The sequence below is a fragment of the Rhipicephalus microplus genome, chromosome 2 (genome assembly GCF_043290135.1).
Source record: "Rhipicephalus microplus isolate Deutch F79 chromosome 2, USDA_Rmic, whole genome shotgun sequence".
NCBI lineage: Eukaryota > Metazoa > Arthropoda > Arachnida > Ixodida > Ixodidae > Rhipicephalus > Rhipicephalus microplus.
Window position 1 is genome coordinate 281,999,075 of NC_134701.1, and position 15,808 is coordinate 282,014,882.

Sequence of the window (15,808 nt, forward strand, 5' to 3'; positions counted from 1 at the left end):
TGAGCGAAGATGGCTGTCAGGCTGTTCCTGGTCGGTGCACCTCGTCAGTGCGTGTGATGGGCCAGAACTGGCCGTCCCAGCTTGCGGTCGTGAGGATTCTCTACCAGGTGTCACTGGGCGGTGACTGTCCTAAGAGGTCTGGCGGGAGAGGATCCTTGCTGCATCATTATATGATGCACATGTGGTCCGGGGTATCAGTCAGTGTCTTGCAAAGGGTGCAAGTAGATGTGAAGAGGGATGGCTAGATGTGTCGATAGATGTACGGGGAAGGGAATGAGTGGGTTTGAAGCCACCGCCAAGTGATTTGTTGAGCTCAAGTTGCGGGTGCGGAGGTGGCTTCATTTGCCTTGTTAGCAGCCTGTACACTCTTTAAAAAAAGTTAGTAAAAAGGTAGTACCTGCAAGCAAATAGGTAGAAACTGCAACGCTTACTTCCTTTCTTGGACTGTAACTAACCCTTTGCAAATTGTTTACTACCTATGTTAGTAAATAGTTAATAACTGGAATGAAACAGGTAGGAACTGAAGCCGTTACTAACTTTCTTGCACTGTTACTACCTTTTCGCTACCCAGCCATGAACTATCTCATCTAAAATAATAGATATTCTATTAATTTATGAGATAAATCCTCTCGACTTATCATCTTCAAACGGAAAAATCACGCAGATGTCTACGTATAAAAAACATTTATTTTAAATTAGGCAACCGAGTTATGCAAGCGTCATTGTTCTATTATCAAAACGGAGAAGTACAAGTCAACGAACCACAAGCAAGTGCTGCACGCGTTGTGGTTGTGGTTGTGGTGGTCTTCCTTTTTTTAGCGGGTCGCCGTAGCTTCACGCCCCAAAACTGGCATGACCGAGAGAGAAACAGAAAAGAAAAAAAAAACTAAAGAACTGAAGGCAGCGTTGTTACCAGGGTTGCCTGCGCGTCAAAAAGCCCCCCAATCTCCGCAAACGTACCTTCGTTGAAATGCTCTGTGAGAATACGTCTCGTACGTAATATCTTCCGCGTATAACTATTATTGATGAGATATGTTTGCTTCAGTGAGTGTAATTCTTTCAATGTGCCTTTTGTGTGCTTGTGTTTTCTTCGCGGCACTGTATACCTCCCATTACCCCCATCCCCTGAGCACGCGTTGGTGGCTGCCAACAGGCGCGGCTGTACGAGTGTATTATTCGCACTGTTACTGAAGAAAGACCACTCGCATAAAACTATACGCTATGACACCAACGCAGGTGGCGGCTAGGCATCCGAACAGCCACGACAGCGAGGGCCAGGACACGGCGCTCGTCGTGGTCTTCGTGCGGGAGGCCGGTCGCGCAGCGCCATTACGCTTCCGGACTCCGGCCGAGGGTTACAGCTTCTCCATCGACGAAGACGGTGCTCAACCGAGCCTGGGACGAGAGCTGGGCCGCCTGTCGCTGGAGCGCTCGGACCAAGTCGACCGCGCCCGGTTCTCCATTGTGGACGGAGATCCTCACGGCTGGTTCCGGCTGGACCCGCTTACTGGTGTGCTCAGCACAGCCGCTCCACTGGACCGAGAGCGGAGCCAGCAGCTCACGCTCGGGGTCGTGGCGAACACGCTCTCATTCTTCGCCCGCACCAGCGTCACGGTCACGCTGCGCGACGTGAACGACAACGCTCCGAGCTTTGCTCAGCCCTTGGTACGCCTTGGCGTCCCCGAGAGCTGGCCACCGGGACTGGAGCTGTACGTGCCCGACGCGAGCGACGCTGACGACGGTGTGAACGCCGAGCTAGAGTACGCGCTCGCCTCCGGGCCCGCGGGCCTGTTCGCCGTGGAGCACGGAAGCGGCATGCTACGTCTCCTACAGCCAGTCAGACTGCAGGCCGGCAAGGAGTTCGCCCTCGAGATTACGGTCAGCGACAAGGGTCAGCCTCGGCTGGCGTCCCGTCAGAAGATAGTGGTCACTGTGAAGGACGTGAATGACCACACGCCAACGTTCGAGCGGCCCTCGTACGAGACGTCGCTGCTGGAGTTAACTAGCGTCAACGAGCGGTTCTTCACGCTGCGTGCCTGGGACGCCGACCAGGGCGATAACGGACGAGTGTCGTACGAGATCTCGGAAGGTAACGACGAAGGCCGCTTCGGAGTGTTCCCTGACGGCACCGTGTACGTGAAGAAAGCGTTGGACCGCGAGTGGCGCGACCTGTACGCTCTCACTGTGGTGGCCCGCGACCACGGTGAGCCGCCGCGCTCGTCCGCCATCTCGCTGCTCGTGCACGTGCTCGACGAGAACGACAACGCGCCGGCTTTCGACAACTCCACGTTCGTCTTCTCGCTGGCCGAGAACGAGCCTCCGGACACCCATGTTGGCAAGCTGACCGCAGAGGACGGAGACCGGGGCCGCAACGCCGAACTGAGCTTCGCGCTGGCATCCAACGAGAACGACTTCGTCGTGGATCCACGCACTGGCTTCGTCCGGTCGCTGCGCTACTTCGACCGCGAGAAGTTGCTCGCGCTGACAGGCCACGACACCATCACTATGGAAGCCGTGGTGCTCGACTCCGGCATCACCAGACTGCGAGGCGAGGCCAAGGTGAGTGTTCAGTGCGAAGCCTTCAAGTCGGCCGAAGCACTGCAGTGGGCGTCCTTGTTTCTCCTCATGATTTTGTCTTTTTTTTCTGCGTTCAGTTAAAATTTATTTTGCGTGCCGTAAACATGGTTCGTGTTGGTCACTTAGAAATCATCGCTTGGAAATATCAGGATTATTTCACATCGGTTATTCGTAGCAGTGCACGGGCTGAATTTTGAGTGGCAAACACTACAACTTTTACCAACATGCCCAATGAGCAGTTGTCCTAAAATACTACATGCCTAGCTATCACCGATACCTTGCCAGCGGCAGCAATGACTCTTTCACGCAAGGCTGACGGAAAAAATCAAGCGCTCCACAAACGCACTCTAATTGCGTCGGTGCATGGTCTGAGTACACAGCCAAGAGTTGCGTAAAATCGCGCACCTTCACCTTTCTCCGCGGGGACAAAGACATCACCGCCAACCATCGCGGCGGCGGCTGCAGACGGAAGGAAAGGAAAAGGCCCATCTCGCACAGGTCGGTCGGCCATAGCGCGCTGCTCCATTCGAGTGCGATGATGTTCGGCGGAGGGAAGGGAGGTGGGGCGAAGAGAATGCTGCTGAGCCGCGCCTTCTTTGTCGAGGACGACGATGGTTCATGGACCGACCGACGGCGCTCCTATCTCGCTTATTCCGCGGAAGGGGCAGGACAGCGTCCCATTGCGGCGGTCGTGACGAGCGCGCACTCGCGTCAACGCCCGTTCCAAATTGTCTTGCGCACGGTATTGCGGCGGCAAACAGACGCTCTGCACTGTCGGCACCACCGCGCCGTAGATTCCGGTCGTCTCCGCTGCCACAGTTGCCGGGCTCCATTGCGCGCGGCCACGGCTTTCGTGCGCCCAGCCGCAGTCAGATAGCCACATGCGGGGTCGCACGCAGAGCTCGGCGCAGGTACGGGCCAACTCCCCCCGACCCGGCCCTTCCTCTAATGATACCCTTTCAGGGAGCATGATAGGCAGAAACCCGGAGGAAAGAAATATCAAACCCGGGAATCATACACGCAGGAGAAAATTGGCAGGTCCAATGCTGTCACTCGCCGTTCATGGTCTCGAAGGAAAGAGGAGCGAGCGAAAAGCAAAGGAAGAAAGTAGGATACTATCTAATAGCGTTCTCTCATGTTGCCTTTGTGTTTCCTCAACAGCCACTTCGGTGCGCATGCAGCCGCGTCTGGTTATTCCTCCTTTGTTTTTGCATAGCTGCACCGCTCTGAGCTCGTCACGCACTTTTCCTCCGATGCTCGGCTGCGCTAATGGGCTTGTCGGTGGAATATGTTTCCTGTCACGTAGGTACAACACTTGTCCCACCGCGCTGCTGTATAAGTAAAGACCGCACGACAACCGCGACGACTACACCCAAAATAGGCACGCTTGTGACAGGACTCATGTATGACCTCGCCAGGGTCCTGGGTGGTCTTGTCTGCAGCTGTCCCGCCACTGTTCTTTCGCTGTCTTCAGTACAAACACCGCGGTGGGGTCTTCCTTGTCAGGCACATCAGGCGAGTCTCTCATTGTCTGTATGTAGCTTTCGGATTATTATTGTTTTGCTTCTTTCTGCGAAATGAGGAGCCGGTTGGCGTGCGCACTGAGAATTCATTTCCTCGCATATTGCGCTGCGCATGGATATGCTTGTTGTCTCCGCTGGCAGACCACGCGCTCCTTAACAAAAAGCGTTGCGGGTTCATTAAATTAACTATTGTTCTGGGCCTTGCCGTTGCACGCTAAGCGCCGAAATAGCCGGGCGCAACGCAACAAATCTATTCAGTTTCCGGATGGTAAGGACCTTGAGTGGTCGCGATGTGCGATGTCCTAGAAACTTCCCCGTTGTTTCTTCGGTGACGCTTGGCTGCATTTCTTTTTCTTTTTTTAATCAAACGTATGCATCGTTTGAGCTCCCTTTTCGAAGTCGTCTTGGGCGTACTGCTAAAGCAAGCACACATAGCAACCATAGCGCGAAGGAATGGACTGTATGGCACACAGGGAATAATACTATAGTATGATTCGCCCTGAAGCAGCCTGTTCCTCTGCATGCCTCTGCACGAACTTTGCTTATAGTTTTAAACACCATGCAGGTAGACGGGTTACCTTATGACTTGGATGTTGCTGCCGTGTGCCATTGAAATGCGGCTAGTTTTTCAGCCTGGCATAGTTCTTGCGCCAATGTTCATACGATCAATATGTTTGTTCTTAGCTCACATTGACGAGCTTACGTAAAGCAGGAACAGTAAGAGCCAAATGGCTCTTACCGATGTTTCTGATCATCATATTCTTGGGCAAGCCTGTTTTGATTACATGTGTACTTGATATGCAGTAGAGCACAATAAAACACACGCGCGCAAAAGGAACGATGACGGCAACAAGAGATTCGCTCACCTGTCTTGTCTAATCGTTCGCCATTCATTTTCACTTTGTTTTTCGTTCAATTCTGGGCAATTTCGTTCGAAATTCATTCGCTGTACACTGTGCGATCACGGGGCCCTGGCACCCCGTTCTTGATTTTGAACAGGTGGTGGTGCACATCACGGACGTCAATGACAACGCGCCGGTCTTCTCGCGGCCCAACTACCGGGCCAGCGTGTCCGAGGCGGCCTCTCCGGGCACCACAGTGGCCCGCGTGAGCGCCACAGACGCCGACGAAGGCCGCAACGGCGAGCTGCTGTACGCCATCGCAGCGGGGAACGAGGCCGGCGCGTTCGCCATCGATGAGGCATCGGGCCAGCTGAGCCTTGCGTCGCCATTGGACCGCGAGACGGCCGGAGCCTACACCCTCATGGTCATCGCCAGGGACACAGGTGCCGAGCTGCAGCACACGGCCACTGCCACCGTGCTCGTGCAGGTCCTCGACGAGAACGACAACGCACCGGAGTTTGCGCCGCGAGCCCTCAGAGTGAGAGTCTATACGTGCACTGCTTGAAGCAGTTTCTTTCTTTCTTGATCTTCGTTTTTGAATGGAAGCGTGGATGCTCTTTGCTTATATAACATCTACAAAATCAATTACGTCTCCTCAGTGCATAATTACTCTCTTAGATGAAAACTTGCCACTGTGCAACTTTTCAGTCTGCAGCACTCGAAGTTGCATATTATCTGTCACAATCTCTCAGTGAATGCCTTTGTTTTTCGCACAGGCGGATGTGCCAGAGACAACTCCGATCGGGTACGAGTTGCACCGCTTCTCAGCGACAGACCGCGACTTGGGCCTCAACGGAGAAGTGTCTTTTTCCATCGTCTCGGGCAACGTGAAGGAGGCATTCAAAGTTGATAGCACTACAGGCGCGCTTTTCTTGGACCGACCACTGGACTACGAGCAACAGAGTGTTTACCAACTGAACGTGACCGCCAGTGATGGCGGCTCGCCGCGCCAGGCAGTGTCCGTGGGCTTCACCGTGCGTGTGCTGGACGTGAACGATAACCCGCCGCAATTCGCCAACGTTGCCATCGTCCGTCAGATCGAAGAAGGCCTGCCCTTGCACACGCCCGTCGTTACGGTCACCGCCGTGGACCGCGACGCTGGCGCCAACGGCAAGTTGACGTACGCCATCACGTCGCAAGAACCACCTGGCGCCCATTTCAGCGTGCGCCAGGACTCCGGCGTGGTGTTCACGGCAGCCGAGATTGACCGTGAGTTCAGTGACACGTTCCGGCTCACGTTGACGGCCACTGACCAGGGCAGCCCTAGCCTCTCGTCTCACAAAACAGTCACCATCATTGTTGAGGACGTCAACGACAACACGCCAACCTTCGTATCGGTCGACGCCGGTATCCTGCCCGAGGACTCCGAGAAAGGCTATGTCATCATGAAGCTAGAGGCCGTGGATGCGGATGCCAACGCCAACGGTCAGGTCACGTACGAACTGGTCGATGGCGACAAAAGCCTCTTCGCAGTCGACCGCAGCACGGGTGAACTGTCCCTGCTACGCGCCGTGAGCCGGCCTGCTGTGTCCTACTCGCTGGCCGTCCAGGCGTCGGACCAGGCGGTGCCGTCGCAGCGCAAGTCCTCGCGCGTTCACTTGACCGTGCTGGGTGCCAACAAGCGTTCGCAGCCGTTACCCGCCTTCTCGGCGCCTCACTACTCGGCCACTGTTCCCGAGAACCAGCCGGCGGGCACCAGCGTGCTTTCTGTGCGAGCCCAAGGAACCCCGCAAGGTCGTGTGCAGTACTTCCTTACCTCCGTGCGTGCGGCAGCCTCTGGAGCGCTGGCAGGCCGCCGGTTCACCGTCCACCGCGACTCTGGACTTGTGACCACGGCCGCGGCGCTGGATAGGGAGGCCGGCAGCGACGTCTTTCAGCTGGAACTGCTCGCCGTAGACGCGTCAGCCAAAGTGCCCAGGACTGCCAAGGCTTCGGTGAGTGAACTCGATGTATGTTCTTTAAACAAGGAAAGAATCTGCGGTCGTCAATAATAACGAGTGTCGTGCCACCTGCAAAGCTGTAAAAAAACTGTCTTTACGTTCATTCAGGAATATCAGGAACACTGTGCCAAAGTGTGCGCCTTTCGCGTGTGGCCGTTGTAGCAATTTAGGGTCAGGCTTACTCGTTTAGCGGGAAAGAAATGCGCTGGCCGGTTTGGCATCTCTGATCGGCTTATTTAGGGGCAAGGCTCCTTAAGGCTCAGTGTCCCGTGGTAATCGTATGTAGCCACCTCTCGTTAGTTCATGAACCGGCCGTAGAGGGCGGTACTTGTACATATAACGAAATGCACATACGCAGAAATATGCAAATGGCACGACACTGGGGGACGTTACTTGTAGTATAATGAATCATAAAAATCACAGCACTTCCATGGAGTGAATTATGATGAGTATGGCGAAGCGTGCGTACGTCCATTCATGCATCCGTCCGTGCATCCGCCCCAGCATTCATCCGTCCGCCCGTGCATCCGCCCGTGCATCCACGCATCTGTCCTCTCGTGTGTCCATCCGTGCTTCCGTTCTTCCGTCTGTCCATACAACCGTCCGTCCGCTTCGCCCCACTCGTCATCATTCACCTCGTAGATATGATGCGATTTTTTATTGAGGTGGCACTTAGCAATTATTTATAGACAATCGCCGGGTTTTTGCCATAGCCGTCACGTTCCGAACACACACACACACACACACACACACACACACACACACACACACATATATATATATATATATATATATATATATATATATATATATATATATATATATATATATATATATATATATATATATATATATATATATATATATATCCAGACACTTTATTTCCAACTCAAAGATGTAAGAACTGTGAGGGTTGTTAGTACAGCAGCGCTCGTTTTATTTATTTTTCTTTCTCGTGCGTCTTTTTCTGCTAAACCAGCACGCTGCAAGTTTCGAGCTGCTGGTCGTTTTTCGTGTGACATTCCAACTCGTTGCCGTTGCACTCATTGCGACGAAACTGTGACGTTTATTTGCCTGTCTGTTTGCTATTTACCACTCAGAACTGAGAGGCGCGACGCAGGAAAGAGGAGGCATATTTTCAGGCCGTGTTTATCGCGAGATGCTTGTTACTCTTAGCTAGCTTTCTTGTTGATGATTAGGATTACTGTTTACATTGCATTAGGAGCATTATACATGGCATTTTTCTTTAGTCTTAAGAAAGGACACGTTTTTTTTTTTTTTTTCATTTTGAATGAAAGGCGAGGTGTTGCGCATTAAGGCACAATTTCATAGATGTCAGCTCTCTTGTAGCTGACATTTTTGAAGAGACACGTGCTCTTCATAAATGGCTGATCATGCTAACACGTGAAAGTCGGATGACATTCCACAACCAAAGCTTTCTTATTGAATGTCAATGGATACATGTTGTCGATGAAGGCGTATATTGAGGAGGAAACGCGAACAATCTTGACCAAAGTCGGCTTTCGGTTGCAAGGCTCGCCTTCGGTCTGCTGGAAACGGCGTTATTTCATGGACAAGGCGGAGACGAGGAGTGGTTTCAGTTTCTACAATCTAATGGACACTCGTGACAGCGTGAGAACTCCGGCAATAGAGGAGTGGCGGTTGTACGGTGTAGTTGTTACAGCCCCCTTCTTGTCAATAACGATGCAACTGATCTATGTACACAGGGATGCCGGCATCTCGAAGACGTCAGGTGAATTGCATTCGCGGAAAGCATCTGCAAGAGTATCCTGTCTGTGGCGAAAACGATCCTCTCTTTGCTCTATAGCGCTCCTTTGTATGGGCGTTAGGAGCGAGGATATCAACTTACTATATCCGTTCATCTACGCTTGTTTTAGTCTACGCAGCATCACCCTTGAGTAGACTGCAAGAAAGAAAAGAAAGTATGATCTCGGCTCGTACAATGAGCCCCGAACCATGAGCGCGCGGTATCACAACACCTGTGACCCAGTTTCGACGCACGCCGTTCTATTTTCTATACTAAGCGACGCTGCTGTGAGGGGAAAAAAATGCGAATAAGTAATAGATGAGTAAGTCCAATTAATGCATGTGGGTCATCCATGCTGTGCCCGGCATTTGCAGTTCATTCGCGAAGCGCGCACCCACTTGTGCTAGGTGGCATTCTTGTTACAGGTCTCTGTATAGATGCACCTTCTTCTCATTCGTGGCCCCATTCTCCGCAACAACAGGGAAGGTCCTTGATTAAACGCCTGATACTGCATACTCCCTCCTTAACATGATTAAGGGAAGTTTTCTTCTACTTGCTATTGGCATCCGCGACGCTTGGCTTTTTCGCAGGGCCGATTGTTTCCGTAAGCATCGCGCACTGATACAGATCTAAGAATAAGACGGAGAAGCGAAAACTGGACATGCTGTCCGCTACTGTCCGATTTTCTCAGATTACCTGCTCTATAATTGTGCAGCCGCTCTTGTTGCTAATCTTGTTGTTTTTTTCGTAAAACTCGCTTACGCGCTTAGAGTTCAACGTTTTCTTTTAACACAGATGACACAGCTGATTTACGCCCTACACGTGACAAGTGATTTCGTATGCTCGGGCCCATCTCACCCTCGCCATTCGCTAACAGTCGCATGAAACTAGAATCCGCGTTGAAGCTTTGCGTAATCCGCAAACCACCGTGCGTTTCACTTGCGCTATGGGCAAGAATTATCCAGTTTTTGCTCTCGAAGACTCCATTATTCTTGCATGCGGCGTCGCTGGCAGGTGCGAGACTAATTGCATCTCGGGTTTGCAGCGCGTATAGCGACCACTGCGACTTCGCAGTGTGAATTCCTAGATGCCCGACCCGCCGGAGAAGTCGCGCCGCCATGGAAGGGTTCCCTGGTGCAGTACCCTCCTGCAGGGTCGGTGGTGTGACAGTCGCGCTGAATGCCGAGGGCCCCCACTGCGCGCTCATAAACACAACTTAGCCGAGCCGTCAGCCGCAGGCTTCGAGCTTGAGCGCGGGTCGCAGATTTATTGGCCGCTGAAGACGTTTACCGAGAGGCATAAAACGGGAGAGGAGGAGGGGCCGTCGCTTTCTCGACGGCTTCCTCGCCAACTCTTGCTGTGTGATGCGCCGTTGTTGTTGTTGTTGTTGTTAGCGATGCTGCTGCTGCTGAGAGAAGAGAGCGCACACCTGCGACGCAGGCAGCCCCAACCGCGTCCTTTGTAGCGCACACAATGCACGGCCTGCGCGTTTTGTTTCCCCCAGCTCCTCCTCCCGTTCTTCTTCCACTGGTGAGGTATGCAGGTGCGATCGAACACCTCCAGTGTAGTTTGGTGCAGTGCGGAGAACCTGTGAAACGAGTCGACGAGGTGGGACTGGCTCGACATACGCGATTTGTGGTGACTGCTATTATAATATTAAAATGAAAAAAAAATATTAATGATCAGTGGAGAGGTTTACATGCCTGAGATGGCGCTAGGCGTTGTCCTCCGCCCGTCATGCAAGTTCGCGATCTGGAACCAGTATGTTTTTTTTATTGACTCCAGTCTTGAAAAGCCCACACGAGGTTACAGAAATAATCAAAAAGATGATCTCAAGAAAGGCGTGTAGACGTAAGGTCGCCATTTAGGATGTCACGAGAAAAATCGACGGATCAAACAACCTGCTTTCCCCCAGCCTTCACCGTAATCTAACATCTATCTCTTTGACTTGTAATTTTTGCGGTAGTCCTGCTGGTGCTAATCCCAGAACGCTCATTTGTTCTCCTTATCCCACTATTTTGTTGTCTGATGTTTTTTTTTATGTTTCCCGTTTCACAACTCGCTTTTGCCGCGCTCGATTACATGTAATCTTGCCAGGTACGTAGTCCTGGCAGTGCACGAATTACATGTAATCTTGCCAGGTACGTAGTCCTGGCAGTGCACGAAGTCGAACCTGCGCGCTTTCTTCCGATGTTTCTCTTGGACAGTTTCTGTTAGCGCTGTGCATTTGTGGTCCCTGTTTGTCTGAGTGCGGGAGCGCTGTCATTCAGTCTCGAGGTTCAGCCAAATAGGTCAATCTTTAGTCTCGTTACATTTCTTTGAGGCCACGCTGTCATTCCGTGGACACTCCCGCGCACGAATCACGAAGCTTCGGTTGCGCTGCGCGATACTACACAGGCGCCGCCTGTCGTTCGGCGCCGTACCTCTAACCTGGCTCCACCGCATGCAGTGTTAGCCGAGCTGCGCGCAGTTCGAGACTAGGGCGGCTAGCGCCGGAGACAACAGCGCCATGCTGCCGCTTTCGGCGTCGTCGTATTTCTGCAGCTGCTTCGACGCCCGCTGGAGTGTGTGTATGCAGCATACTGGTTTTCTCCGCCGCCCCGACTTCTTGTTCTCTCCTCTCGTTCGGATACCTTCGTCCGCTGTGAAAGCGTCTCTCCCGCGGAACCTTTCATGCATTTCCTCCCTTCTTTTCCACACATGCGTCTTAGTTCGGCGCTGCGCTGCCTGGAATGTGGGACCAGGCCCCTTGGCGTTTTATTTGTTTGTTTTTTGGTAGCGCTTCGTTCATTCCTTGTCTACAGACTTATTCGCGGGGCTACCCATTTGTCGAGCTACACCACGAGGAAATCCGTGCGAATTTATTTAAAAGAAAGCTGTTTAGTTGCCGAAAAATGCGTCCCGGCCCGGTTTTGATCGACGAACCAGGAAGGCTTTTTCGCAGAAACGATTGGCGAGCTCCTTCATTACACTTCAATCGGGTGCTTGACCTGGTTCTCGCAATGCGTGCATGGTACTGCTACCTCGGTATCACCCTCGTTAACACGAACTGTTTCGAGATGATGGTAAATTCGAGAAAAGGGGCCACCAAACCGCGCACCCAGTCATTGGCTCGTCTTCGATCTCTACACAAATTCATCTAAAATCACGGAATTTGTAGAAAACATGTCAGAATGAAAGAAGTGGCCCAAGTGATCGTCTGGTAAGTCAGGGCAGAAAAAGAAGAAAAGAACTGTGACAATGATCTAAGCTTGACCGACCCGCCATGTCTATCATCGCGATAATGAAAGTCGGCATCCGATGTACTGTTAAAAGCTCGTTTGAGTAATTCAAACATTGTCCCGTAAGTTTTCCGCCTCTGCTTCGTTGTCCACCGCCACGTGTCAACGGGCGCATCGACCTTTCGGGAGGTGTACAGCGCGTGCCTTTCGTCGCGCCATCGCAGTCTCGCTACTTTCCGCACATCCACGCTTGCTAAGCCGAGAGCGCGATCAGAGAAGACAACAGGGGTTATCTCTCCTGGCAAGCTTACAGTCCGCGCCAGCCTTTGCCGTGCGCGGCAAAATTTATTGAGCCGACCGCGCCCCCTGTAATCACGCGCAGCTGGTTAAGGGGCACTAATCTGCATACATGCTCGGACGCTGGAAAGCGTCCCCGCTCAAATAATAGTGCACCGGGCGGCGGCATTCCGCACACTGCATACCTCGTACGGCCAACTGCTTCCGCGGCGAGATTACGTGCATACGCTCGGCCGTATCTTATATTATAAAAGTGCCACGCCGGGTTCCCAATCGTTACGTTTTTTTTTTCCCCGACAGGGGACGCTGCAACCTATCACGCGACTGTCGCATTACAGCGGAAGCGCTTGCGGCGCCATCGCCATTCGACCCTCGTGTGATTAGGCCTTCTGAGCGCTTGACTATCTCCCATTAAGAAAACTCCCTTTCCCCGCTCCGGCATCTCTCTCTCTTTTTCTTTTCGTCCTCTCGTTCGTCCACGCTTAGTTAAACACAAGCCCGAACGTTAAAGTGAAACCTGATTCGAGCCAGATTTTATGTGTACGGACCTCCGCGCTCGTAACGTTCCCGGTGTACTTGTTCTCTACAACTTGTCGAGTCGAGAGCTCTGGAAGAATTAAAAGCTACATGCTTCGCCGGCATCTTCACGGCACGTTAGCAAGCGCGCCTGCCCCGATTTCGAGAGAGAGGAGGAGGGACAATGCCTCCACTACTGAAAATGTTTACATTTTGTATATGTGTACCTAATATATATCCCCACACAAGCACACGAAAGTACGTAAGCATTTCGGACTTCATCCGAAATAAATTTCTGATTATACACGCCCCTACTTAGTGACGCGTATAATAGACATGTATATTTTACCGTAAGCGTGATAGCGGATGTTAAGGGAATGGCGTTACCGTGCAGCAAACATTCGTTGCGAGCAACGTCTTATAGTTTGGCAGGATAGCGCTTACGTAGTTTACGTGCCCTGGCTGATATGGTGGCGCCACGTATCGGAGGGTTCAGAAGTAAGAACAGTGAAGAGGAAAAGAAAACGAGAATGTGCGCCTGTGCAATGTCGCGAAGCATTGTTACACGTTATTTTCAGTAATAATAAAAGTAAATAAATATGAACCACGCACCAAACGTGAAAACATTTGTGTTGCCGATTTGTAAGCATCAATCTTTTAGTTAGGCCTACACACGTTCAAAATGGGAAGCTATCTCAGAAACTACGCCAACTTATCCGTAATACTCGCTCATCGAAGGTAACTAAAGGCAAGCGAAGCCACTTTAAACAGTCGTTTGCTGCGAACAAGGTGAATCTCTCAACAACTACGCCGAAATCTCTTCGAAGCGAGCCTCCGATAGCGCCGCCATGTTTTACGTGCACTACGTACACCACGGAGGAAGTGACGTGCACCTACGCTAACGCGGTAACGTTAAATCTGAACCGCGGTACGGGTAACGTGCGTATCTGCGCATGCGCACTTCGATCCCACTATCACGGTACTCTCGGTATCCCGGTGCACCTGGTATACTATAACTGTCTAATGAGTGCTGTCCACACGACGAAGCGTTGACGCTGCATCGTATGACACTACATAGACAGTCCGGTGTCTTTGTTCGGAGCGCGCCGCATGATGGCGTGACAATAACCCCGGCTGAGCTATCAACCAACCGTGTCGAGTGGCTGAGAGTAAAATGGCGGTTAACTCGTTCGAAAACTGGCTATTCACCTATAGTCGCTTCCTTCCAAACCTATCGGCAGCCGCCATAATAGCCTCCGCATCGCTATACTCGAAGCGGGTGTTTTATTAAGATGCAGCCATGCGTCCCTGTGTGCTATAACCCTCTGGTTAGCGCTCTCTTACAGTGCACGTCTTAAAGTTTGACGCACTATAGTTCCGGCCATACACGTCCAGCGCAAGCAATGCACAGTCTGGGCGTTGGAATTGTAGATTGTAGGAACCGCTGGTCGGGGAACGGACGAAAGCAACAAACGGGAGCTTGACCGCGTAGACTGACACGAATCATCCTTCCGATCTCGACCGTCTATCTGGACCCGTCCCGAAGCCTCCGGTGAGTGAACGGAGGAGGGTCACATTCGGTCACGTTCGTCGCAGTTACGGAGATTAACGATTGGTCAGTCGCGCGGGGGCTCTCCTTTTATACGTACCGCGTGCTTGTCACCGAGAACGCCCGGTTAATGCCGGGCTTCTCTGCCGGAAGGAGAACGAAGCGGGTTCATCCCAACTGGTGGGCGTATAGTTCGCCGTCGACGATCGGAGCCGCCCGGAAACCGAACACCTTTACGAACCGACCCGGCTGCAGTGCGGGACGAATGCAGAGAAGTTGGGGCGGCAAAAAAAAAAAAAAGTACACGGCATAACGGCTCAGGTCGCGGCCTGGATGCCTTCCTCTCACCAGCCTAGCTTCAATTATGGGGTGGGAAAAACGACGGAAAGAGGTCGAGCAGTGCGACCGAAAGCGCGAGTCTGGCGCACCTCTCACTTTCGGTGTGCCACCTGTGCGGCCTCCTGTGCAGAATGCTTCTGATACGACACCGCCCTCTTGCCCCCTTCCCACTGCGCCTTCTCCCGCACACGAACAGCCTGTACACCAAGCATGCGCCAGAGTCCGAAATGAACCGCCGTGTTCTTGAAAGCAGTTGCTCTTCACAGTCTGGCAGGTATGAATGATGTCCAGGCGAACAGGAAAAAGGTCGCATTTACCTAAAACAACTCGAAAGCGAAGGCCAACTTCTTTCGGCAACCAACGTTGTTTCGCACTGCCCCCCGCATCGAAGTTACTCGAAGCATTTTACGCGTAACGTCTTTTTTTTTTTTTTAGGGGTGGACCTTCTTACGTCGTGGGTCGCACGTCCCGCGTTTGTAGTAGTAGCCACCTCTTGTTTAGTCCTTAGAATGTCCGCTGGATGGCGGTACTTGTATATGATGAGTTAATGTTGAAAAGATGCGAGATAGCGGTACTTGGAGTGTTCACTATATGGACGGACGCACGGACAGATGCACGGGTGGACGGTCGCACGAACGGACTGACGGACGCTTCGCCCCACTCATCATCAGTCACTCCGCGGATATGCTGCAATTTTTTACGCGCCTCAGAGATTGGCCCAGCTCTGGACAAGTCACGTGATGGCACCATCAAGTGACGTAAGGATACGTGGCGTCACTACGAAGCCACAAATTTTGGCGACCTCTGACGTCACCACGTGGTTTTTTTTTTTCTTTCGCGTCACTCGTCTCGACGGGTGGCATTCGAAGCGCAGAAAATCAAAAGGCCGAACTATCGGAATGCCGAAACATAAAATGCCGACATCACCCTGCTATAGTGGAAGATAATGTACCATAGCAAAATAAAGGTCCCGCCGGCTTTGTACAACATTCATACACTTTCGCCCTCGTTTCCAGTAGCCATGTTCCCATCGCACATGGTTCAGCCCTTTTGTCGTTGAGTCATTAGACGGTAAACAAAAGGGAACACATGACCATGAGGATAACCTTGAATTTCGTAAAACTTTTCGAAGAGCGGTGACACAGTCTTAAATGTTCCATTATTGAGTCACATTGG

General features: G+C 52.1%; 1 protein-coding gene across 1 annotated transcript in view; it reads left to right on the forward strand.

Moving 5' to 3' along the window:
• The window catches only part of ft (cadherin-related tumor suppressor fat), a 131,917-nt gene that overhangs the window by 41,580 nt on the left and 74,529 nt on the right, over positions 1–15,808 (forward strand). The window contains exons 2-4 of the mRNA XM_037415245.2: positions 1,237–2,559; positions 5,100–5,480; positions 5,719–6,936. Coding sequence (XP_037271142.2) covers positions 1,237–2,559; positions 5,100–5,480; positions 5,719–6,936 — 2,922 coding nt within the window. The remainder of the gene's footprint in view (positions 1–1,236; positions 2,560–5,099; positions 5,481–5,718; positions 6,937–15,808) is intronic.